A 24,303-nucleotide genomic window follows, 5' to 3' on the forward strand; every position below is an offset into this window, starting at 1 on the left:
GTCCTTGGTGGGATTTGAACCCAGGACCCCAGTGCTGCAAGGCTGAAGTGCTAACCACTGAGCCACCGTGCTGCCATGCCAATGCCAAGTTTTGGCAAGTTGAATATATTTGTCATTGTTTGATACATTTTTAAGCTATTGCATGCTTTTTCTTTCAGAAGATATCCGCTATTTATCATATTTGTTATTACAGTGGCATATATTTATCTCATTCTATTTACTTACCCTTATCTTATAATTATGCAAAACATTTTTAGATGATAGCTATTATAGATGAATGGATCGGTGCGTGAAGGATTAAGTTTGAATTTCCTGATATTTGCAGTTCTATGTGAATTCCCACATTTTGAGATCCAATTCGCAATTTTAAAAAAAAAGTTTCCAAGCCCCCTTTTCTGCACTAATGAAGCATCAGAGTGAGAGCTAATGGTGTTTTGCTTGTCCACACAGGCTTACCCATAATGCCTTGCAGCTATAACATCACATTTCAGTTTATAAAGCTGGTTATCATACCTTTTACAGTGGTAGTCAGTACACCACAGAGTCATCAGAGATCAGCGGTTCCCAGTGGGGTACAGTCGGGCCCAGGACTGGTAGTATGTACAACAGAGCTGGATTCCATTTCCAGATTCACCGGGTTGGTACTTAAAGGGGTTGTCCACTACTCGGAAAACCCCTTATTAACTTGTTTTTCCTGCTGTAAAGTGAAAACAGTCTATATTCACCTCTGGAGCCGTTCAAGCTGTGTCGGTGAAGGGTCTTACATGACGTTGTTATGTCACATGAGCTTTGCAGCCAATCAGTGGCCGCTAATGGGCTGCTTCACTCTCACTTCCTTAGAAGATAACTGACACCAAGAGAAAGTGAGAGAGCAGCAGCTATTCTTCCGGATGTCAGTTTTGTCCAAAGGAAGTGAGAGTGAAGTGGCATCCTCTTTGGTGTTGAGGATGAAACAGTCACAGTTTGCATTTCCAACAACTGTTAGCTAATCACTCATTTATTTTATCTACTTACATAACAAGCTGCCAGGTGTACATGGATATTAGATTTTGATTGCTCTAAACCATAACTTCACCATAACAACTTTATTTTCATATAGAGATGTAACAGAGCCTTTGAACAAGCACACGAAAATGAGAGCTATGATTAGAACTGATCTGGAAACTGGTGATGGTGGGGGCTAGGATAGGGGTGCGGGTGATATTGTAGGACTGATCAGGAACTGAAAAGGAGGGGGAGGGAATGGAACAGCTAGAGAGGTAGCTGGTAGGTTAGGAGTTGACTCCTCAGCCTAGAATGTAACTACTGCTCATACTCAGCCAGGCTCTAGTGATCATTCTTCTGGGCAGCAAGCTGTACACTATGAAAAGGTAAAAGGTCTCATATACGAAGGAAAGCAGATTGCAAACTTGATTATTTTTATGCTATCTAACTAAAACAATTTAATAAAATGATAATACCCCTTTAAGAACAGCTTGAACAGAATTGAAATATAGTGCATGTTGTAAATATGATAAGTAAAAGATTCCCTTTAAGCCTTGATAAGAACACATTTTCCAAAATATTACCTGCATATCCTTCCTGTACACCTCGTAATCATTATTCTAGGACAAATTATGTTCCCACCATCATGAAGGAATTCCGTAAGATGTAATGTAGGTGGAAATATATAATATATAACATCAATGAAGCTCATTTGATTAAACCTTTCCGTGATCTCATTTATGTCTGATATTGAGTTTCTATATAAATAAGCAGGTACGCCTTGTGACTTCTTGCCAGGCAAATGTTTGTTCTTTTTTTTATTTTAATATGTTCATTGAAAAAATGTTACTTCCCACATATAGGAGACCTTGCCTGACTGACAGCTAAGCTGAACAGTGATACGTGATAGGCGGGCTCAGTCTTAAATACACACAGTCAAGTTACTGAGCTACTAGCAGTAACAAGAGCTTGCAGCCTTGCTGAGTTTAAAAAAAGCCCATCAGCTGTCAGGTCTACACAAGTACTCCGTATACAGATTTTTTTTTTTAATCATCCTCAGACGTCTTAAATTAAAGTCTGACCATGAATGGACCAGTAGATGGTTTAGGTGACCAACTTGTGGAAGATATTGGAGCTTTTATGTTTACGTCAGAGTCTGTGGGAGAAGGACATCCCGGTAAGTACAAAAGGTTATGTTTAGGGGTAAAAGGGAAAATAGGTCAGCTAAATAAATAAATTATGCCGAAAAAAAATGTAATAATAGAAAAAAAATCATTGAGAGAAAAACACCTAGAGCTTGAAAATACAACAATTTGTCACAATGGTTATCATAACAATTAGACTGGGTAAAGAAGACTTAGGTAAACATATTATCTGTGCTAGCTGCTGTAAGATAATAATGTGTTACTCTGAAATAATGAATTATGGTTGGTTGCAATTTGAGGATGCCGAATCTGATTGACTGTCAACTCTTCTAACCACTGTATACATGCATTTACACAAGTGAATTACTGAACGTGCATTGAAGACTTCATGTGTACAGAAATACTCATATTTACAACATATGCATTTTCAAAGCCGTAATTAACTATGACACTTCAGGCATTGGCTCAATGCCCAATTATGTCTTCTTTAAACTGCCATGAACGGCATGCTGAATTCCTAGGAGCCATTCACTCATGACACTGATACATTCAAAGAGAGCAGAGCCGGGGACTATTCATGTGCTTGATCACACAGTCATCTGGAAATGAAAAGTACAGTATTTGGTGTGCAGAATAGAATTATCACTATAATATATAATGGATGATATACAGTACTTTAACAAGTACTACTTCAAGATATACCATATGACTTAATCATATAGGCGGTGAAAGCAAAAAAATAGTTTATCCCCAGTCTCTAGGATAAGTCTATTAGGTCAGGTAGTAAGCAGCGTTGAGGGAAACCTTGACTACTTTTATCTAGCTTTTCTTGCTCGTCATCACTCAAATTGAAACACCAAGAAGAAAAGTTCGTGAAATTATGGGAATCACAAGAAGGATATATATGTTAATGATCTGCAAATAATGAAAAAAATAGAAACAACATTTTCAAAACTTCTCGATTTATTCAGTATCCAGTATGAGCACAACGTAAAGAAATCTTCGCACTAACACATGTTGGCTGTATCAATGAGGTTATTATTGGTTGTCTGAGGAATGTTCTGCCATACTTAATGCATTTGGGCAAACAAATCATCAAGATCCACTGCTGGCAGCTGCCTTTGCAATTGCCAAAAAATGACATCCCAGTTATGGTTGATGGAAGAGATGTCAGGAGATGTTGCAGGCGGTAGTAGCACATTAACATCTTGCAGGATGCTCACAGTAGCCCAAAAAGTATGTGGCCTGATGGTGTTGTGTCGAAAAATGGCTCATGAGACACATTGGAGAAATGGTCATACTACTGGTTCCACCACCAAATCAATTTGATGCCAAACTGTTAGTGTAACTGGAATGAAGACTAGAAAGGTCTGGCTACAGTTCATTATGCCACTCCACCATAATTCCAGGAGCAGGATGGGTGTGATGTTCCCTTGTGACGGCTGCTTCAGAGTGTTGCCCACATGGTTTAGTCATATGAAAATGACGCTTAGTAATCCATTCTGTGGAATTTGAAATCACATCTTAAGCTTAATATGTCAAATAGAGTCTACATAAACCATCAGAAGGTGTTTGCACTACTGTTGCTCTATTGACCTCTCGCCACCTCTCTCAAAGGCTATCAAGTGGTATAGCAAGACGGCAATGGAGGCTGAAATGGAAGTCCCGCTTTCGTCTTGAATGCAATATTAGCTATAGATTGGTCTGTAGATCACGTGGGCAATGCCATGAAGAGGCCTTCACAAGGGAATGTCACACTGGTCTTCCTCCTGAGATTATGATGTGGGAGTGGCATAATGTACTTAAGCCGACCTCCACTAATCTTCATTCTATGTACACTGATAGCTCAGCCTTAAAATGGTTGTTGGTGGAAACAGTGGTGAGGCCCTTTATCCAAAGTATCTCAAGAGCTGTTTTTCAACATGACAATGCAAGGCTGCATGTTGCTCATGCTATTGTAAGCAGCCTACATGTCCTAAACGGGCTATCATGTCTGGCAGCATCTCCGGACTTTTCTCTCATTGTCTGATCACGTGTACTATATATACCAATATCACAATATTGCTGTATACAGCAAAAATTACTGTCTGTTATTACTAGGCATGAGCGAACATTTCAATGTTTGGTTATGAAAAGTTTGCCGAACAAATTGATATTCGCTGAATTTATTCGTCGATCATTTCCGAATCCCATAGGAGTCAATAGGCGGACCAAAAAAATGCATAGAGAACACCTAGAAATGGGACAAAAAGCTGCCAAAACACATCAAATTAGGTGTAGACACCAGGGAAGTGCCATCAATTGACCCAGAGTACAAGTACTATAATTATTATTACTATGACAGCGACATTTATTCAGTTGCGCTTTACATGTCAAAAGGGGTCACCGACTGGTACAACAGGAGAGAGGACCCTGCCTGCAGGGGAGCACTGTCACGGACGTGGTTTGTGGAACCACTGTTCCACGGACCCCGGAGAGCCTGGAGGGGCGTGACTAAGCGAGCACCGGACTGTTCACTAGAGCCTCTGATGGTGAGGTTAGACTTGGCTCCCGATGAACGCCAGGTGCCACTCCAGGACAGACCAATGGACGCACAGCAGCTGGACCCAGTAGGACAGACTAGATGGCACAGCAGGCAGAGTCTGTATCAGGAGTGCAGCAGGCAGAGTCTGTATCAGGAGTGCAGCAGGCAGAGTTTGTATCAGGAGTGCAGCAGGCAGAGTCTGTATCAGGAGTGCAGCAGGCAGAGTCTGTATCAGGAGTGCAGCAGGCAGAGTCTGTATCAGGAGTGCAGCAGGCAGAGTTTGTATCAGGAGTGCAGCAGGCAGAGTCTGTATCAGGAGTGCAGCAGGCAGAGTCTGTATCAGGAGTGCAGCAGGCAGAGTCTGTATCAGGAGTGCAGCAGGCAGAGTCTGTATCAGGAGTGCAGCAGGCAGAGTCTGTATCAGGAGTGCAGCAGACAGAGTCTGTATAAGGAGTGCAGCAGGCAGAGTCTGTGACGCGCCCCCAGGGCTGTGGGGTACTCGGCAGCCGGGCCCCTAGATGCCGGTTGGCGGAGAATATCACGGTGGCTGGCCCGGTCCGTGACCCAGGGCAGTCAGTGCAAAAGGGGTTATTTTTAGAAAGTTCGTGACGCCACCTGTGGTGTCTGGTGAGGATCACCAGCGCTGCAACAGTCCTCTGAGGCAGATGTTAGGGCAGCTTATGATGGGATGGCTCCCCACAGGTGGAGCAGGCCTCAGGGCAGTGTAGGTGAATGGTGGTTGCGCTGGGCGTTGTAGTGCAGGGAGGGAACAATGGCGCTGATGAAAGAATGGACAGAGGCAGTACGGTGCAGTCACCTGAGATTTTACTCACAATTCTTCATACAGTCCACAGGAGCACTGTACAGGTGCAGGACTCCCGCGTCACGCTGCGTTCACTGGGCAGGGGTTCAATCCTTCCTCAAGCAACTTGGGAATACCAGGCAGAACCCCGCTTTCTCCTGTTCCTATTTTGACCGTCTTCACACTGGTCTTTCTCCCTCCTGCTCTTCGCTGCCCACTCTCAGTCCTGTTCTGGTACTCTGAAGTCCCTCCTGTCCGTCGGAGTTACACAGACTTGCTTGACCCTCAGGGGACTAAAATGCGGCTGCGATCCCTCTGTCTTTTGACAGATGCGGGGCGTACGGGTGCCGTCCTGCACGCGCCGTACCCCCTGGGATCCTCTCTTAGAATGGAGCCTACTCCCTGCTCCCCTCCTGGGCCTCCTGACTTGGCCCTACTTGTGGAGCAGATCTCCTAATGAGACTCTGCTCCCGGACTGTTCTTCTGAACTGTCCCGAGCTGTTCTTCTGAACTGCTCCCTAACTCAACTGCCACCCTAAGATGGCTTCCCTATCTTATACTCCTACCAAAGTGCTCCCTCTAACTACTTCCTCCACCCACACCCACTACTGGTTCCCCCTACCTTTGGGTTCCCCCCACTCCAGCCAGGGTCAGGGCTCAGCAGCTGCGCTCTGCATGTTGCCTCTCCAGCCGGCCTGGAGCAGTGTAGTGTTGGATGCAGGTGTTTGGGGTTCCTTGCAGCACTCCCTCCTTACCTGAGAGAAGAGAGACACCACACCTCTGGGTGAGGTGCAGTACCTCTGTGGTGACTGAACCCTCAGGGGCGCCACATTCCCCCCCCGGTAAAACACAGCACGTCCGTGGGCTGGAACAAAGCAAAACAGGGATATTTGACATGCAAAATTTTAAGATGCATCCGCATATAAGATTATAAAAACATTTCTTCCCTTTATGGGAGGCACATCTTACTTAAACCTTACAGGTTACATTTTTCAAAGACATCATAAAACTTTCTTAAATAACATTTTTCTTTTCAATAAGTGCAACTGGTAGCAGCATGAGGGACCCGTCCGCAAACCCTCAACGTAGGCCCTGGGCGTGGCTGCAGGGAATAGGCGATCCTGGAGTTGGACCACGGCTTCCGCCACGCCAAACTGCTTTTTGTTCTGTGATCATGGTCGTTAATATAAAACCAATAGGGTGCACTTTAAGAAGTGCAGAACTATTTACAAAGTCAATGTCCGGCTGTTCACAGTCCCCAGCCTGTATACCCTGACGGGTAATGATAGAAACTCACACTATTTTAGGAAAACATTATTTTCAACTTTTATACTCTAAGAAAACCATTGCTTCAAACTTTAGCTACTACACCCTTCCAGGTGACTATTTAAACAATGCTCAGTCCTACTTGCTGGATCAATAGTGGGGACCCTGCCTGGGGTACTTTTCACTCTTCCCTGACCCAGCCGGGTCACGAGGGACTTCCTGCAGGGATGTGTCCTCGCTGACACGATACACGTGCAGGGCGTACCAGCCACGTTCACCATGGTGCCGGGTGAATGTGACGCGGTCTCTCGGATACAAGTTCCGGTCGGGATGGCCTTCCTCGAGGGGGCTGGGGTGGGCTGACTCCGCCTGACGGACTTGCGCCTTGGCGGCCTTGTCTCGGGCCTCCAGGCGCTCACTGCACACCTCCCGCGCGCGTCGCTCCCTCTCTAGTTGCCAGAGCTCCAGCCTGCAGAACTCCTGCCTTTGCAGTGCTTCGGCCTGGGTCTCCCACGGGAACCCCATCAGGTCCCCCCCCCCGGTAGTCCCAGCGTAACTCCACTCCGCTGGTATAGGCAACCGGGGGCGCTGGTGTCGGGAGTAGCAGGTACGGCTGCTGGTCCTCCATCCGGGTGGACCAGTCGAAGGCCGGCGCGCAGCACACCCACTCGGGTGCCGGAGGTGGAGGCGCCCGGGAATGGAGGCTCCGGGAGGGCACTAGATGGGGGATCCTCTGGTTCAGCACCCGGGGGTGGGGGTTCCGGGCTGCACAGCTGTTCCAGCCAGGGTACGGCAGCATAAGGCAAGGGCTGGGGGAAGAGGCGCAGGAGCAGGTGCCCATGATTGGGTATTCTCTCCTACCTGCTCCTGTACTCCATACGGCCTCCTGGTTCTCCGCGGGCTCCGCCGGGGCTGGGGCGCTGCTGCTGGCTTCCGGTGCTGCTTTCTGCCGTGCTGCCAACTTTTCCAGCAGCTCGCTTCTCCACTTTGTGACCGCTGCTTGCTGGGCTTGCTCCACCTGTTGGCCCTCTCGAGGACCTCGCTCTGGAGGAACTCCACGTCCTCCGGGGACAATTTCTCACTTCTCCCTCTATGGTGAGAGGGGTCACTTGATGCTGCGGCAGGCCAGAGGCGGAGGCTGGACTTTTGCTTCCTTGGATGCAGGTGTTTGGGGTTCCGTGCAGCACTCCCTCCTTACCTGAGAGAAGAGAGACACCACACCTCTGGGTGAGGTGCAGTACCTCTGTGGCGACTGAACCCTCAAGGGCGCCACATCTGTATCAGGAGTGAAGCAGGCAGAGTCTGTATCAAGAGTGAAGTAGGCAGAGTCTGTATCAGGAGTGCAGCAGGCAGAGTCTGTATGAGGAGTGCAGCAGGTAGAGTCTGTATCAGAGTGCAGCAGGGACTGGTACGCAACCTTACACAAGTTAGACTGCAGAACAGGAAGGTTCCACTACTGCCAATTCAATAGATGGAGATCCAATCAGGATTCCCCACATTTAAAAAAAATTAGTGGAAGACATCAACAAAGTGCCATCAATTTTACTGCTGTAGAAATAGTGTAAATAAGACCTACACCTCCTCCAGTACAGCCAACGCAGGAGATGGAGACCTAACCAGGAGTGTTCACATTGCCCTAAATGAGGGCCTAACACCACTGAAGTGGCATCAATTTCACTAGAGTATAAGTATTGCAAAGGAGGCCAAAACCAGTTCCTCTACAGCCAGCCGAATAGATGGAGACCCAATCATGATTCTCCACATTTCAAAAAATTAGTGGCAGACACTATTAAGGTCTAATCAATTTCACTACAGTCAAAATAGTGTAAATAAGACTCACAACTCTTCCAGTACAGCCAACCCAGGAGATGGGTGCCTAACCAGGAGTGTTCACATTGCCCTAAATGAGGGCCTATCACCACCGAAGTGGCATCTTTTTCTCAAGAGTATAAGTATTGCAAAGGAGGCCAAAACCAGTTCCTCTACAGCCAGTCCAATAGATGGAGACCCAATCATGATTCTCCACATTTCAAAAAATTAGACACTAGCAATGTCTAATCAATTTCACTTCAGTAGAAACAGTGTAAATAAGACCTACACCTCTTTCAGTACAGCCAACCCAGGAGATGAAGAACTAACCAGGAGTGTTCACATTGCCCTAAATATTGGCCTAACACCACCAAAGTGGCATCAATGTCATCAGACTACAAACAGACCCAATCCTGTCCCACTACAGCCAAACCAAAGGATAGAGTGTTATGCACACGCCCGGGCTAAGCGGCGTGTGCGTGTGATTGGTAGTGATTCCACTGGACCGTGCCGGAGAGTGAATGCCTGGAGGGGCGTGACTAAGTATTCACCCGATCCGACCAGGGTCGCACGACGGCATACGACGCCAGTGCACCAAGGAGGAACCGAGCAGAGGGACCAGGTGCTACTCCAGGACAGACCCCGGACACGGCTGTTGACCCACACAGGGGAATACAGGAACAGGCTGGTAGGCTGGCACACAGACTGGAGGGTATAGGCAGGCACGACTGGTATGCAGGCAGGCGGGTATGCAGGCAGGGGGGTAAAGGCAAGCACAGCTAGAGTGCAGACAGGGAGGCACTAGCAGGTAGGAACACAGGCGGGATAGGACCCAGTACACACCGGGACTCAGGAACAATACAGGCAGAGGGTTACAGGCAAGCACAGCTAGAGTGCAGACAAGGCAGAGCAGGGAGGACAGGGCTCTGTTCACACGGAACAGACAGGAAGGGAAAGACAGAGCCAGATACTCACACAGTACTTGCAGAGACAACAAGCAGGAGTTAGGTACGAGTTCAGACTCTGCAGAAAAAGGAAGGGAACGGACATAGAGGCAAAACAGGTAAAGGACAGGAGAGAGTTCAGACTGGAACTGAGTGTACGGAGGAGACCGACACTGCAGAGGGATACAGGAGCGGGTCTGGGAATACGGCCCCCAGAGAGGCGGAACGAACAGGCAAGGAGCGTGTTCAGACAGGACAGACCAGACACAGGAGCGGGTCTAGGAAATCGGCCACTAGAAGGCGAGAGGAACAGGCTAGGAGCGAGTTCAGACAGGTCAGACAAGATACAGGAACGGGTCTAGGTAAACGGCCCCTAGAAGGCAGGAGGAACAGGCTAGGAGCGTGTTCAGACAGGTCAGACAAGATACAGGAACGGGTCTAGGTAATCGGCCCCTAGAAGGCAGGAGGAACAGGCTAGGAGCGTGTTCAGACAGGACAGACAAGAGAACACAGAAAGGACTCAGTTCAGACACGGGAGCTGATAACGCAAGGCAGGAGACATACAGGACTCAGTTCAGACACGGGAGCTGATACCGCAAAGCAGGAGACATACAGGACACAGTTCAGACACGGGAGCTGATACCGTAAAGCAGGAGACATACAGGACTAAGTTCAGACAGGCCTGGAAATACAGCCTCCAGGAAAGGCAGACAAGGAAACAAAGAACGGGACCTGACACCTTCAGAGTGCAAGCACACACTGAAGGAAACACTATGCTCAGGCAGGGATAGAAGGGAGCTGCTGAGCTATATACCAAGTGACAGACAGCAATAGGCTGAGGACGCACAAGGGGTGTGACCCACAGCAGGTACAAAAGGCAGGAAGTGATCGGGCGCCGCCCTTAAGCAGCAGAAACAGACACAAACAGACAGCATGGAGGGAAGCCAGAGAGACATTCTGGACAGGAGATCAAGTGCGCCCTCTTGCACAGTGGGAGATGGACCACCATGCAAGGACGCCGCCAGGTATGTTACAGTACCTCCCCCCTTACGCCCCCTCTTCTTCAGGCCTGCCAGAATCTTCCGCAGGGAATTCGAGGGCCAGTCGTTCACTGGGTTGGAGGGGGACAGAGACTTAAGGGTAATCTCTGCTTCGAGGTACATCTTGTCAAGCTCACAGGAAGAAATAGACGGGTTATCACGTACATAATGAGGAAAAGTCACTGTCTCTTTGTTATCTGGTGGTATCCCGGAGGATTCAGGAAACAACTGGAGGTCCTCCGCCGGGTCAGAAGAGTGCAGAGGCTCAGAGAAAACAACTGCTTCAGAGTACACTAGGTCGGACTCACTGGAGGAAGCAGGCGAGGTATCGGGTACCGAGTATAGGAAAGTCTCTGTCCATTCACCACCAGGTGGCACCCCGAAGGGTTCTGGAGACAGCTGGCGGTCCTCCGCCTGGTCAGAGGGGTGTAGAGACTCACGGGTAACCTCTGCTTCAGAGTACACTAGGTCGGACTCACTGGAGGAAGCAGGCGAGGTATCGGGTACCGAGTATAGGAAAGTCTCTGTCCATTCACCACCAGGTGGCACCCCGAAGGGTTCTGGAGACAGCTGGCGGTCCTCCGCCTGGTCAGAGGGGTGTAGAGACTCACGGGTAACCTCTGCTTCAGAGTACACTAGGTCGGACTCACTGGACGAAGCAAGCGAGGTATCAGATCCAGGATATAGGAAAGTCTCTGTCCATTCACCACCAGGTGGCACCCCGAAGGATTCTGAACACAACTGGAGGTCCTCCGCCTGGTCGGAGGGGTGTAGAGACTCAGGAGTAACCTCTGCTTCGGAGTACACTAAGTTGGACTCACTGGACGAAGCGAGCGAGGTATCAGGTACAGAGTATAGGAAAGTCTCTGTCCTTTCGCTACCAGGTAGCACCCCGAAGGGTTCAGGAGACAACTGGAGATCCTCCGCCTGGTCGGAGGGGTGTAGAGACTCGGAGGTAACTACCACTTTGGGGTACCCATTGTCAGGCTCACAGGACGAAGCGGACAAAGTATTGAGTACCGGGTGTAGAGAAGTCTCTCTCCATTTGTCATCGAGTGGTATCCCGGAGGGTTCAGGAGGCAACAGGAGATCCTCCGCCAGGTAGTAGAGGTGCACAGACTCTGAGGTAACCACAGCTTTGGAGCATCCTTGGACATGCACACCGGTTAAAGAGAAAGAAGCATCTGATGCCGGGTGCAGGAAGTTCTCCTGTGTGGAGTCTGGATGGGCAGAAGTCTCTTCGGCCAGGAGAACTGGTGCACTACCCACGCACATTACCCATTGGGGTTTCTCCGGGATACAGGGAGATGAAGCTTCAGTAGGGACTTCAAGGTTGGGGTCAGGAGGTCTCAGGGAGGACAGACCCTGGCGTGACGGCTTGCCTCTAAGTCTAGCACGTCTGGGCTGCCTCTTGAGGTTGAGAGAAGTATTCCGGAAAGCGTAGTCACCCTGTGAGGATTCTGGGTGGGCAGTAGTCTCATTGGGCTGGAGGACTATTGCGCTACCCACACACATTACCCGTCGGGGCTGCTCCGGGATATTGGGAAGTGAAGCTTCAGCAGGGGCTTCAGAGTTAGGGTCCTCGAAGACCATACGAAAGGCCACCAGGAAGGCCTGCAGGTCAAGGATGACAGGATCCCATGCTTCCCATAGGGGGGTGACCCATTTCAAGGCATCACCCGCTAGGTAGTCAATCATAAAGGCCACTTTAGCCCAATCGGAAGGAAAATAGAGAGGGTAGGCCTTAAAGTGTAGCATGCATTGCTCCACAAATGCACGACACTGTCTTGGATCCCCATAGTAACGTGGCGGATCCGCAGGAACGAGGGCTGATAGATCCATCTGGACGGGTGCGTAACTCGCCTGGAACTCAGCTAAAGGGGGAAAAAAATTTATTTATTTTATTTTAATGCATGTATTCGCTGGAAAAACTTCTCAAAGAGCGAAGGCCGTGGGGCTCAACGGGAACCATGGCCTGAGCATGCTGTTATGCACACGCCCGGGCTAAGCGGCGTGTGCGTGTGATTGGTAGTGATTCCACTGGACCGTGCCGGAGAGTGAATGCCTGGAGGGGCGTGACTAAGTATTCACCCGATCCGACCAGGGTCGCACGACGGCATACGACGCCAGTGCACCAAGGAGGAACCGAGCAGAGGGACCAGGTGCTACTCCAGGACAGACCCCGGACACGGCTGTTGACCCACACAGGGGAATACAGGAACAGGCTGGTAGGCTGGCACACAGACTGGAGGGTATAGGCAGGCACGACTGGTATGCAGGCAGGCGGGTATGCAGGCAGGGGGGTAAAGGCAAGCACAGCTAGAGTGCAGACAGGGAGGCACTAGCAGGTAGGAACACAGGCGGGATAGGACCCAGTACACACCGGGACTCAGGAACAATACAGGCAGAGGGTTACAGGCAAGCACAGCTAGAGTGCAGACAAGGCAGAGCAGGGAGGACAGGGCTCTGTTCACACGGAACAGACAGGAAGGGAAAGACAGAGCCAGATACTCACACAGTACTTGCAGAGACAACAAGCAGGAGTTAGGTACGAGTTCAGACTCTGCAGAAAAAGGAAGGGAACGGACATAGAGGCAAAACAGGTAAAGGACAGGAGAGAGTTCAGACTGGAACTGAGTGTACGGAGGAGACCGACACTGCAGAGGGATACAGGAGCGGGTCTGGGAATACGGCCCCCAGAGAGGCGGAACGAACAGGCAAGGAGCGTGTTCAGACAGGACAGACCAGACACAGGAGCGGGTCTAGGAAATCGGCCACTAGAAGGCGAGAGGAACAGGCTAGGAGCGAGTTCAGACAGGTCAGACAAGATACAGGAACGGGTCTAGGTAAACGGCCCCTAGAAGGCAGGAGGAACAGGCTAGGAGCGTGTTCAGACAGGTCAGACAAGATACAGGAACGGGTCTAGGTAATCGGCCCCTAGAAGGCAGGAGGAACAGGCTAGGAGCGTGTTCAGACAGGACAGACAAGAGAACACAGAAAGGACTCAGTTCAGACACGGGAGCTGATACCGCAAGGCAGGAGACATACAGGACTCAGTTCAGACACGGGAGCTGATACCGCAAAGCAGGAGACATACAGGACACAGTTCAGACACGGGAGCTGATACCGTAAAGCAGGAGACATACAGGACTAAGTTCAGACAGGCCTGGAAATACAGCCTCCAGGAAAGGCAGACAAGGAAACAAAGAACGGGACCTGGCACCTTCAGAGTGCAAGCACACACTGAAGGAAACACTATGCTCAGGCAGGGATAGAAGGGAGCTGCTGAGCTATATACCAAGTGACAGACAGCAATAGGCTGAGGACGCACAAGGGGTGTGACCCACAGCAGGTACAAAAGGCAGGAAGTGATCGGGCGCCGCCCTTAAGCAGCAGAAACAGACACAAACAGACAGCATGGAGGGAAGCCAGAGAGACATTCTGGACAGGAGATCAAGTGCGCCCTCTTGCACAGTGGGAGATGGACCACCATGCAAGGACGCCGCCAGGTATGTTACATAGAGACACAGTCAGAATTCTCCACATTACCCAAAATTAGGGCCTAAAACCTGTAGCAGCAGCAGCAAGAGCAGGCACTGAAGCCATATCACAGACTGCAATTTCAAAAGATCAATGCAGCACACTCAAAACGACAACATCGCCTACTCTGTACAGTCTGCAATTGGGGTGCAAAAGTCCTTGGAGATCCATGACTTGTTCATCTTGATGAAAGTTAGGGAGTCTACACTTTCAGGGGACAGCCGGGTGCACTTATCCATCAAGACACTACCAGCAGCGCTGAAGACACGTTTAGAGAGAACGCTGGCTGCCGGGCATGATAAAACCACCAAGGCGTGAGAGGCGAGCTCAGGCCATTCATCCATTTTTGAAAACAAAAATGTCAAAATCCTCCTTGATGGTATTCATATTAAGATCTAGATACTCCTCCACCATCCTCTCCAGTCGTTCACCAAGTGTCAGACTTGTACTCTGTGTGAAAGGTTTCCCAGAAATTGCTTCTGCCACTTACTCTGCTGCTGCTGCTAATGTTCTGGCGTTGACGAACTGACGTGCCGGAGGTTGAGAGACTACAGCTGCGATGCACATTGTGTGCCTCACTGTTATCTTGGGGAAAACATCTATTAATGTTTCTTAAAAGCTTGTTTCGATACTCCAACATGAGCGGGTCCCTTTCCAGGGCGGGAAGCATCTGGCAAAATTGACTCTTATAATGTGGATCTAACAGAGTGGCAACCCAGTAGTCAGCATTATTTTGAATCCTAGCTATACGGGGATCATGTTGCAGAAAGTGCATCAAGAAGGCACTCATATGTCGGGCTTTTCCAGGAGGTCCAAAGCCAGGCTGTATTGTGGGCTGCATAACACTGATGCTTGTTTCCTCCATCCCCTGCTGCCAACCACGTTCAAAAAGAGAGGGGATGATTATCCTCTTCATCCTCTGACTGCTGCTCGCCCATCACCGATTCCTCCTCCATTAGTTCCTCGGCTCTTGCACCTTCACTAACAGTTTGCCTGGTATCACCAAACCCCCTTGATCGCTGTAATCCACCGTCACTTGACATCCGCCTGTGTGACGACAGTCTGGAAATTTGAGACATTGGTATCCCTTCAGCATCCTCCTCTTCTTCTGGGGCCACCACTTCCTGCCACAGGTTATTCAAAGTTTGCTCCAGCATGTACATGACCGGAATAGTGATGCTGATGATGGCATCGTCAGCGCTAATCAGTTTAGTATCCATTTCAAAACCATGCAGAAGGGTGCAGAGGTCCTTAATCTGTTCCCACTCCGCAAACGTGATATGCCCCAAGTCCGTACTGCGTTGCCCCAAGCTATACGTCATGTCATACTGCGTCAGAGCTCATTGCTGCTGGCACAGTCGCTGCAACATGTGCAGAGTGGAATTCCACCGTGTCGGCACATCGCAGATCAACCTGTTAACTGACACGGACAAAGACCTCTGTATCAATGCAAGTCGATGACTTGAGGGGTGCAAACGGCGGAAGTGAGCACACAGCTTCCATATATTGTGAAGCAGCTCATCCAGGCCAGGATAGTGGTGGAGAAATTGCTGTACCACCAGGTTGAGGATGTGAGCCATGCAAGACACGCTTTCCTTGGCCTAGGGCCACTAACAGGTTCGCACCGTTATCGCACATGGCCTTCCCTGGCGTAAGGTTCAACGGAGACAGCCATTGCTCAAACTGAGCCTGGAGAGCTGCCTACAACTCATCACCTGTATGACTGCGATCTCCAAGGCATATTAATTTGAAGACTGCCTGATTACAGTGAGCCCTGACTGCGCAGTACGGAGTTGGTGTGTATTCACTCCACACCCTTAGAACTCGTGTCTCGTTAAGGCAGAGGTTGACTGCGCAGGTGGAGGCCCCAGAGGAGGTGGAGGATGCATAAGCAGCGGAGGAAGTGGGAAATACAGAGGTTTCTTCTGCAAGCCTTGGGGATTCCAAGATTTGTGGAGCAGCCACTTAACCGCCTGCCTCCACAGCCACCAGAGTCACCCAGTGCCCAGTCAGCGAGATGTAACCATGGCCCTTGGCCATGCTTACTTGTCCAGGTGTCTGTGGTGAAATGCACCCTAGCACACATGGATTTAGACAAGGAATGCGTGATGTTGTCTGCGACATACTGGTGTAGCGCAGGCACAGCTTTCTTAGAGAAGTAATGGCGACTGGGCAACTGGTACTGGGGGACTGCGACGGCCATCAGTTTTTGGAAACCGTCTGTATCTACCAGGCGGAAAGGCAGCATTTCCGTGGCCAACAGATTGGAGATGGTGGAGTTCAACCTCTTAGCTTTGTCATGCGTAGCATGAAACAATCTTTTACGTGACCACAACTGCAGGACCGAGGGCTGGCTAAGATGCTGAGAGAGGGCGGAGTATGGTGAACCCGGAAAAAATGTTGGCGCGTGAGTGAGGTGCAGATGTTACAGTGGATTGAGAAACATGCGGTGTGCTCGGTGAAACAAACACAGCAGGCATGTCCACTTCCATTACAGCTGACGGGCTGTCACTCAGCCTGACTGGAGTGGGTAAAGAACCAGATTTTCTGCGATGGGAGACCTGCGTTACAATACTTGGCATGGTAACAGAGGAGGAGAAAGAAGCAGCGGATGCGTTTGATGGGGCAGCTGATGGTTGTTGAGGTCCGCTGGTCCGCATTTCAGCGCGGTAAGATTCCCAGCATAAAGAATGTTGCTTGAGCATGTGAACGTTCATGCATGTAGTAGACAAATTATTGCAGTTTTTCCCTCTACTGAGTTTTTTATCGCAAAGTTTGCAGATAACGTGAGTTGGCTCATCCTTTACAGTGACAAAAAAGACCCATGCTAGGCAACCCTTGCTGCCCCCCCCCCCACTCCCCCGAATCCAAGCTTAAAAAATTTTGGGCATCGGTGCAGATTCTTTCCTCCCCTTGGCTCTGTGACTGTTTGGAGTACACTTCTGATGCCTATGGTGTAGAATGGGTGAAGAGTTCTACAGACTCGCCCATATGTGGTTCGCTACAGTCAGTTGGGCAGTTGGCCAGTTGTGATGCGGGGGGAAGCATGGGTAATTGGGGTGCCACCTCTGTGGACTGTACTGCGTGTGAAGCAAAGCTTGCCATCCATTGGAGCACCTGCTCTTTCTGGGCCTTATCAACAAGGCGTATCGCTGTGCGGCTGCCAAAGGAAGTGAGTGCAGTAGGCCGTCCACTAACATAAGTTGTCAGTTGTCTTTGGATAGGACCTCTTTGTGCTGGTTCACTAGTGCTTTCACTAATATTACCACGTACCCCACGTACACCTTGAACACCAAGCCTATTCCCCCTTCCACCACGCCCTCTCTTTTTCCCACTCATGTTGGTCACATACAGTGGTAGGAGCGCGCAATTAAGTAAAGAAAAATATGTTTTTTTCCTGTGCAATAGCTCGGCAAACACCTGAATTTCAGCCACACTAAATGACAAGGTAAGATATGGCCTGCCGTATAACGTTACTAACAGACAAGAGAAATTTGTTAGTGTGCATGAGGCCGATAAAACCTACGAGATATTCTCCAAACAATTTCAAACTGAGCTGTCCCCTGCTGCATTACTTTATGAACAGAAGAAATTTTTTTTTGAATGTGGATGAGGCCAGTATGACATAGAATATATTCTCCAAAATATTTCAAACTCAGATCTAGCCAGTTGCATCACTTTACTCAGAGAAAAAAATATTTTTGGGCTACTCTGCATAAGCTCTGCGTCCAGCTGACTTTGACCCCCAATGACGTAGTAGATGGCTTATAGCACTGTATGACTTTTGGCACAGGAAAAAAATATTTTTTGGACTGGGCCTAGTAAGAGAAGTTTTTTTTTTTACTGTGAAACCAGGACAAGTTCAATGCCACTAAAAATAGGATCTGCCTTTTAGTAGACTGTATCAACTTTGCCACAGTAAGAAACCTTTGATGGACTCTGCCTGCCAGCCAAAAATGTATAGAGATTTGACTGTGCATACAAGCTGACTTTGACCGCCACTGACGTAGTAGCTGGCTTATAGCACTGTATGACTTTTGGCACAGGAAAAAATATTTTTTGGACTGGGCCTAGTAAGAGAAAAAATGTATTTTTTTACTCTGAAACCATCTGAAGTTCAACTCCACTAAAATAGTATCTGACACTAAAAAAACTTTAGTGCACACAGCGTTCAATATCACAAAAGCAGCAGAAAAAAAAAACAGATTTTGTGCTCTGCAATAAGAAGCTCTGCAGACTGTGCAGAGCACAATTTCCACCCCACTAAATGAAAAGGTGCACTGCGCTTGCTTGATCACATTAGCAAGGGCAACAAAAAGATTCAAGGTATAGTGAGACATGGAGCTCTATACCAGCGGTGCACAGCACTATTGTATGGCATGGGCCCTCTGTTTCTGTCAGAATCTCAGTACTTGCACAAGAACACCAAAAATGTGCTGCACCAGCGGTTGCAGAGGTACACAGGCCAGGAATTATCTACACTATCTGACTACCACACAAGCGCCCATCTATCTAGCTAATATGTCTCATTACACAGGAGAACACTGAGCTGCGTCTGTCTCCAGCACTGACACGGATATAATGGCGCTGAGGGAACATGCCCGCTTTTCATATGGAGAGGACATGTGAATTCTGCAGCCAATTGCAGAAGCCCTTATTTCTCATCATATCGCATCATAGTAACCCATCAGCACCCCACAATTGCATCACAGGGGTGCCGATGGGTGCATAGAATGATGCTCCCCCTGCAAGTGCGCTTTAAATCCCACTGTCTGAGATTGACAGTGGCATTTAACAGGTTAATAGTCATGAATGGTGCTTCACCCGCAACTGTTACAGGTAGATGATAGCTGAATATCACAGCTGTCATCTGCTTGTGAGCCCGCATCAAAGTCAGAGAGTAGCAATAGCATGTAACTGTTTGCCCTATTATGGCAAGGGGTTAAAGTTTTACCCTTATAATTTATGCTCAACTTAGTTCAAAAAGGATAATGACAATGATAACACCTTGTCAAATGCTTCTTTAGTGCTTGTTTTAAATTAGAACATTCTTTAGGCTCTGTTCACATGTTCGTTTATTTTTTTCTATTTGTTTTATTTAGAACAGATAAATAGAACAGATAAAATTAATTTGCATCTTGTACATGACAATTCAAGAAGGGATTTCTGGTCGTCCAGATCTTACCCACCCTTTATCTTAACATCCCTTTAAAGAAACACACGACTGCATGCGACATGGGTTAAACAGCCACAGCAGCCTTTTATTAAACAATACACACAATCTGGGGCAGCCACAACAATGGTGCCGCAGAACATCTATAATATAACCGGGGATGTGTCCGTCTGTCCGAAGCCTCTATAGACTGAGCATGCTCGGTGTGGAGCAATAATGACATTATGTCCAGGGGGAGAGAGAGAGAGAAAGAAAGAGACAAATTCGTGAGTACACCCCCATATTATCAGTACATTATATATACAGTGCACAGCGTGAGTACACCCCGTAGTACACCCCCTGTATTATCAGTACATTTTATATATAGTGGTCAGCATATAATACATACAGCGCTCGGCATAAGTGAGTACACCCCCTGTATTATCAGTACATTATATATACAGTGCTGGCCAAAAGTATTGGCACCCCTGCAATTCTGTCAGATAATACTCAGTTTCTTCCTGAAAATGATTGCAATCACAAATTCTTTGGTATTATTCCCTTCATTTAATTTGTCTTCAATGAAAAAAATACAAAAAGAATTGTTCTAAAGCCAAATTGGATATAATTCCACACCAAACCTAAAAAAGGGGGTGGACAAAAGTATTGGCACCCTTTGAAAAATCATGTGATGCTTCTCTAATTTGTGTAATTAACAGCACCTGTAACTTACCTGTGGCACCTAACAGGTGTTGGCAATAACTAAATCACACTTGCAGCCAGTTAACATGGATTAAAGTTGACTCAACCTCTGTCCTGTGTCCTTGTGTGTACCACATTGAGCATGGAGAAAAGAAAGAAGACCAAAGAACTGTCTGAGGACTTGAGAAACCAAATTGTAAGGAAGCATGAGCAATCTCAAGGCTACAAGTCCATCTCCAAAGACCTGAATGTTCCTGTGTCTTCCGTGCACAGTGTCATCAAGAAGTTTAAAGCCCATGGCACTGTGGCTAACCTCCCTAGATGTGGACGGAAATGAAAAATTGACAAGAGATTTCAACGCAAGATTGTGCGGATGGTGGATAAAGAACCTCGACTAACATCCAAACAAGTTCAAGCTGCCCTGCAGTCCGAGGGTACAACAGTGTCAACCCGTACTATCCGTCGGCGTCTGAATGAAAAGAGACTGGATGGTAGGATACCCAGGAAGACCCCACTTCTTACCCCGAGACATAAAAAAGCCAGGCTGGAGTTTGCCAAAACTTACCTGAGAAAGCCTAAAACGTTTTGGAAGAATGTTCTCTGGTCAGATGAGACAAAAGTAGAGCTTTTTGGGAAAAAGCATCAACATAGAGTGTATAGGAAAAAAAAAGAGGCATTCAAAGAAAAGAACACGGTCCCTACAGTCAAACATGGCGGAGGTTCCCTGATGTTTTGGGGTTGCTTTGCTGCCTCTGGCACTTGACTGCTTGACCGTGTGCATGGCATTATGAAGTCTGAAGACTAGCAACAAATTTTGCAGCATAATGTAGGGCCCAGTGTGAGAAAGCTGGGTCTCCCTCAGAGGTCATGGGTCTTCCAGCAGGACAATGACCCAAAACACACTTCCAAAAGCACTATAAAATGGTTTGAGAGAAAGCACTGGAGACTTCTAAGGTGGCCAGCAATGAGTCCAGACCTAAATCCCATAGAACACCTGTGGAGAGATCTCAAAATGGCAGTTTGGAGAAGGCACCCTTCAAATATCAGGGACCTGGAGCTGTTTGCCAAAGAAGAATGGTCTACAATTCCAGCAGAGCATTGTAAGAAACTCATTGATGGTTACCGGAAGCGGTTGTTCGCAGTTATTTTGGCTACAGGTTGTGCAACCAAGTATTAGGCTGAGTGTGCCAATACTTTTGTCCGGCCCTTTTTTGGAGTTTTGTGTGAAATGATCAATGATTTGATTTTTGCTTCATTCTCTTTTGTGTTTTTTCCTTGCAAGCAAATTAAATGAAGATAATAATACCAAAGAATTTGTGATTGCAATCATTTTCAGGAAGAGACTGAGTATTATCTGACAGAATTGCAGGGGTGCCAATACTTTTGGCCAGCACTGTATAGTGGTCAGCAAAAGTGAGTACACCCCCTGTATTATCAGTACATTATATATGCAGTGCTCAGTATAAGTGATTACACCCCCGTTTTATCAGTACATTATATAAATGCAGTGCTCAGCACAAGTGAGTACACCCCCGAATTATCAATACATTATATATATAAAGCGCTAAGCATAAGTGAGTACACCCCCCCGTATTATCAATACATTATATAAATAAAGCGCTAAGCATAAGTGAGTACACCCCCCGTATTATCAATACATTATATATACAGCACTCAGCATAAGTGAGTACACCCCCATATTATCAGTACATTATATATATATATAGCACTCGGCATAAGTGAGTACACCCCCTGTATTATCAGTACATTATATATACAGCGCTCAGCATAAGTGAGTACATCCCCCTGTATTATCAGTACATTATATATATAGTGGTCAGCATAAGTGAGTACACCCCCTGTATTATCAGTACATTATATATATAGTGGTCAGCATAAGTGAGTACACCCCTGTATTATCAGTACATTATAAATACAGCGCTCAGCATAAGTGAGTACACCCCCATATTCTCAGTACATTATACATTCAGCGCTCAGCATAAGTGACTACACCCCTGTATTATCAGTACATTATATATATAGTGGTCAGCATAAGTGAGTACACCCCCTGTATTATCAGTACATTATATATATAGTGGTCAGCATAAGTGAGTACACCCCCTGTATTATCAGTACATTATATATATAGTGGTCAGCATAAGTGAGTACACCCCCTGTATTATCAGTAAATTATATATATAGTGGTCAGCAAAAGTGAGTATACCCCCGTTTTATCAGTATATTATATATACAGCGCTCACCATAAGTGAGTACACCCCCATATTATCAATACATTATGTATACAGCACTCAGCATAAGTGAGTACATCCCCTATATCAGTGGTCCCCAACCTTTTTTGCACCAGGGACCGGCTTGAAGCAAGATCATTTTTCCATGGCCCAGCAAGGAGGGGGTGGGGTGGCCGGGGCTTTGGACATATGGGGGCGGGGTAATGGAGGGATTTGGAGTTTAGTGCATACTTATCATATAGTGTAGACCAGGTCCCCGCCAGGAGCTATGCCAGGAGCCCCACATAATGTGCTGTGCCAGGAGCCGCATCACTAAGGCCCCATCACGCCCTGCAGCAGGACAGGGCAGCTGTCCTGACAGCTGCTGTTCAGCTGCATTTACTTCATCCCAGGGGCGGACACAGACTGTAGTGGGCCCCTGTGCAAGAAATTTTTGGGGGCCCCCCCCGCCCTTCATAAGGCAACAAAGTTATGTAAACATAACCCCACCATGTGCATCTCTCACCCCCCCATGTGCAGCTCACCCCCGTGCATCTCTCATCCCCCTCCGTGCATCTCTCATCCCCCTCCGTGCATCTCTCATCCACCCCCCGTGCATCTCTCATCCCCTCCGTGCATCTCTCATCCCCTCCGTGCATCTCTCATCCCCCCCGTGTATCTCTCACCCCCCCGTGCATCTCTCACCCCCCCGTGCATCTCTCATCCACCCCCCGTGCATCTCTCATCCACCCCCGTGCATCTCTCACCCCCCCGTGCATCTCTCACCCCCCCCGTGCATCTCTCATCCCCCCCGTGCATCTCTCACCCCCCCGTGCATCTCTCATCCACCCCCCGTGCATCTCTCATCCCCCCCGTGCATCTCTCACCCCCCCGTGCATCTCTCACCCCCCCGTGCATCTCTCATCTCTCCCCTCCCTCCCATGTGCATCTCTCATCTCTCCCCTCCCCCCATGTGCATCTCTCATCTCTCCCCTCCCTCCCATGTGCATCTCTCATCTCTCCCCTCCCCCCCATGTGGATCTCTCATCTCTCCCCTCCCCCATGTGCATCTCTCATCTCTCCCCTCCCCCCCATGTGGATCTCTCATCTCTCCCCTCCCCCATGTGCATCTCTCATCTCTCCCCTCCCCCCCATGTGGATCTCTCATCTCTCCCCTCCCCCATGTGCATCTCTCATCTCTCCCCTCCCCCCATGTGCATCTCCCATTCCCCCCACTCCTAGTTAATTGTATTTAAAAAAAAATAAAACTTGTTATACTTACCCCCATGCGATCCCTGCGGAATCCTGGCGCTCGTCCAAATCGCTGACACCAGGTTCTCCTGACTTCCGGCCATGTGACGGCGCCGTCACATGACCGGAAGACAGGGGAATCATGAAGGTGCTGCCGCAGCAGCGCAGCGCTAAGATGTCCCGGACCCGGCGCTTAGCATGCGGCCGGGGGCCCCATGAGGAGAGAGACGCACAAGAGGGGGGCTCCGAGGGGGCTCCTACCGGCCGGGCCCCATACTGGAGTCAGGGCAGTCATGCCCTGATGGCGGCCCTGCTGGAGGCTGGAGGGGCCCCCTCTCCCCGCGGACCGGCTGAAAAACCCCAACGGCCCGGTCCTGGTCCGCGGACCGGCGGTTGGGGACCTCTGCCCTATATAACCAGTATATACTGTATATAAAGCACTCAGCACAAGTGAGTACACTCCCGTGTTATCAGTACATTATATATATATATATATATATATATATATACAGCGCTCAGCATAAGTGAGTACACCCCTGTATTATCAGTATGTTATACATACAGCGCTCAACATAAGTGAGTACAGCCCCTGTATTATCAGTACATTATATATATATATACAGCACTCAGCATGTGAGTACACCCAATATTATCACTACTATATATATACAGCGCTCTGCATAAGTGAGTACACCCTCATATTATCAGTACATTATATATACCAGCACCCAGCATAAGTGAGTACACCCACGTATTATCAGTATTTTATATATACAGCACTCAGCTTCAGTGAGTACACCCCTTTATTATTGGTACATTATATACACAGTACTCAACGTGAGTACACCCCTTGTATATATATATAAATAAATACAGCTCTCAGCGCAAGTTAATACACCCCCTGTATTATTGGTAT

At 48.2% G+C, this 24,303-nt stretch overlaps 1 protein-coding gene across 1 annotated transcript in view; it reads left to right on the forward strand.

The window, feature by feature from the left end:
- Window positions 1-1,890: 1,890 nt before the first annotated feature.
- Window positions 1,891-24,303, forward strand: part of MAT1A (methionine adenosyltransferase 1A) — a 108,576-nt gene continuing 86,163 nt past the window's right edge. Inside the window, exon 1 of the mRNA XM_073685984.1 lies at window positions 1,891-2,161. Coding sequence (XP_073542085.1) covers window positions 2,068-2,161 — 94 coding nt within the window. The 5' untranslated portion in view covers window positions 1,891-2,067. The remainder of the gene's footprint in view (window positions 2,162-24,303) is intronic.

This window comes from Phyllobates terribilis, unplaced genomic scaffold (genome assembly GCF_046119375.1).
Source record: "Phyllobates terribilis strain yellow unplaced genomic scaffold, ASM4611937v1 Scaffold_5__5_contigs__length_657084704, whole genome shotgun sequence".
In the NCBI taxonomy this organism is placed as follows: Eukaryota; Metazoa; Chordata; class Amphibia; order Anura; family Dendrobatidae; genus Phyllobates; species Phyllobates terribilis.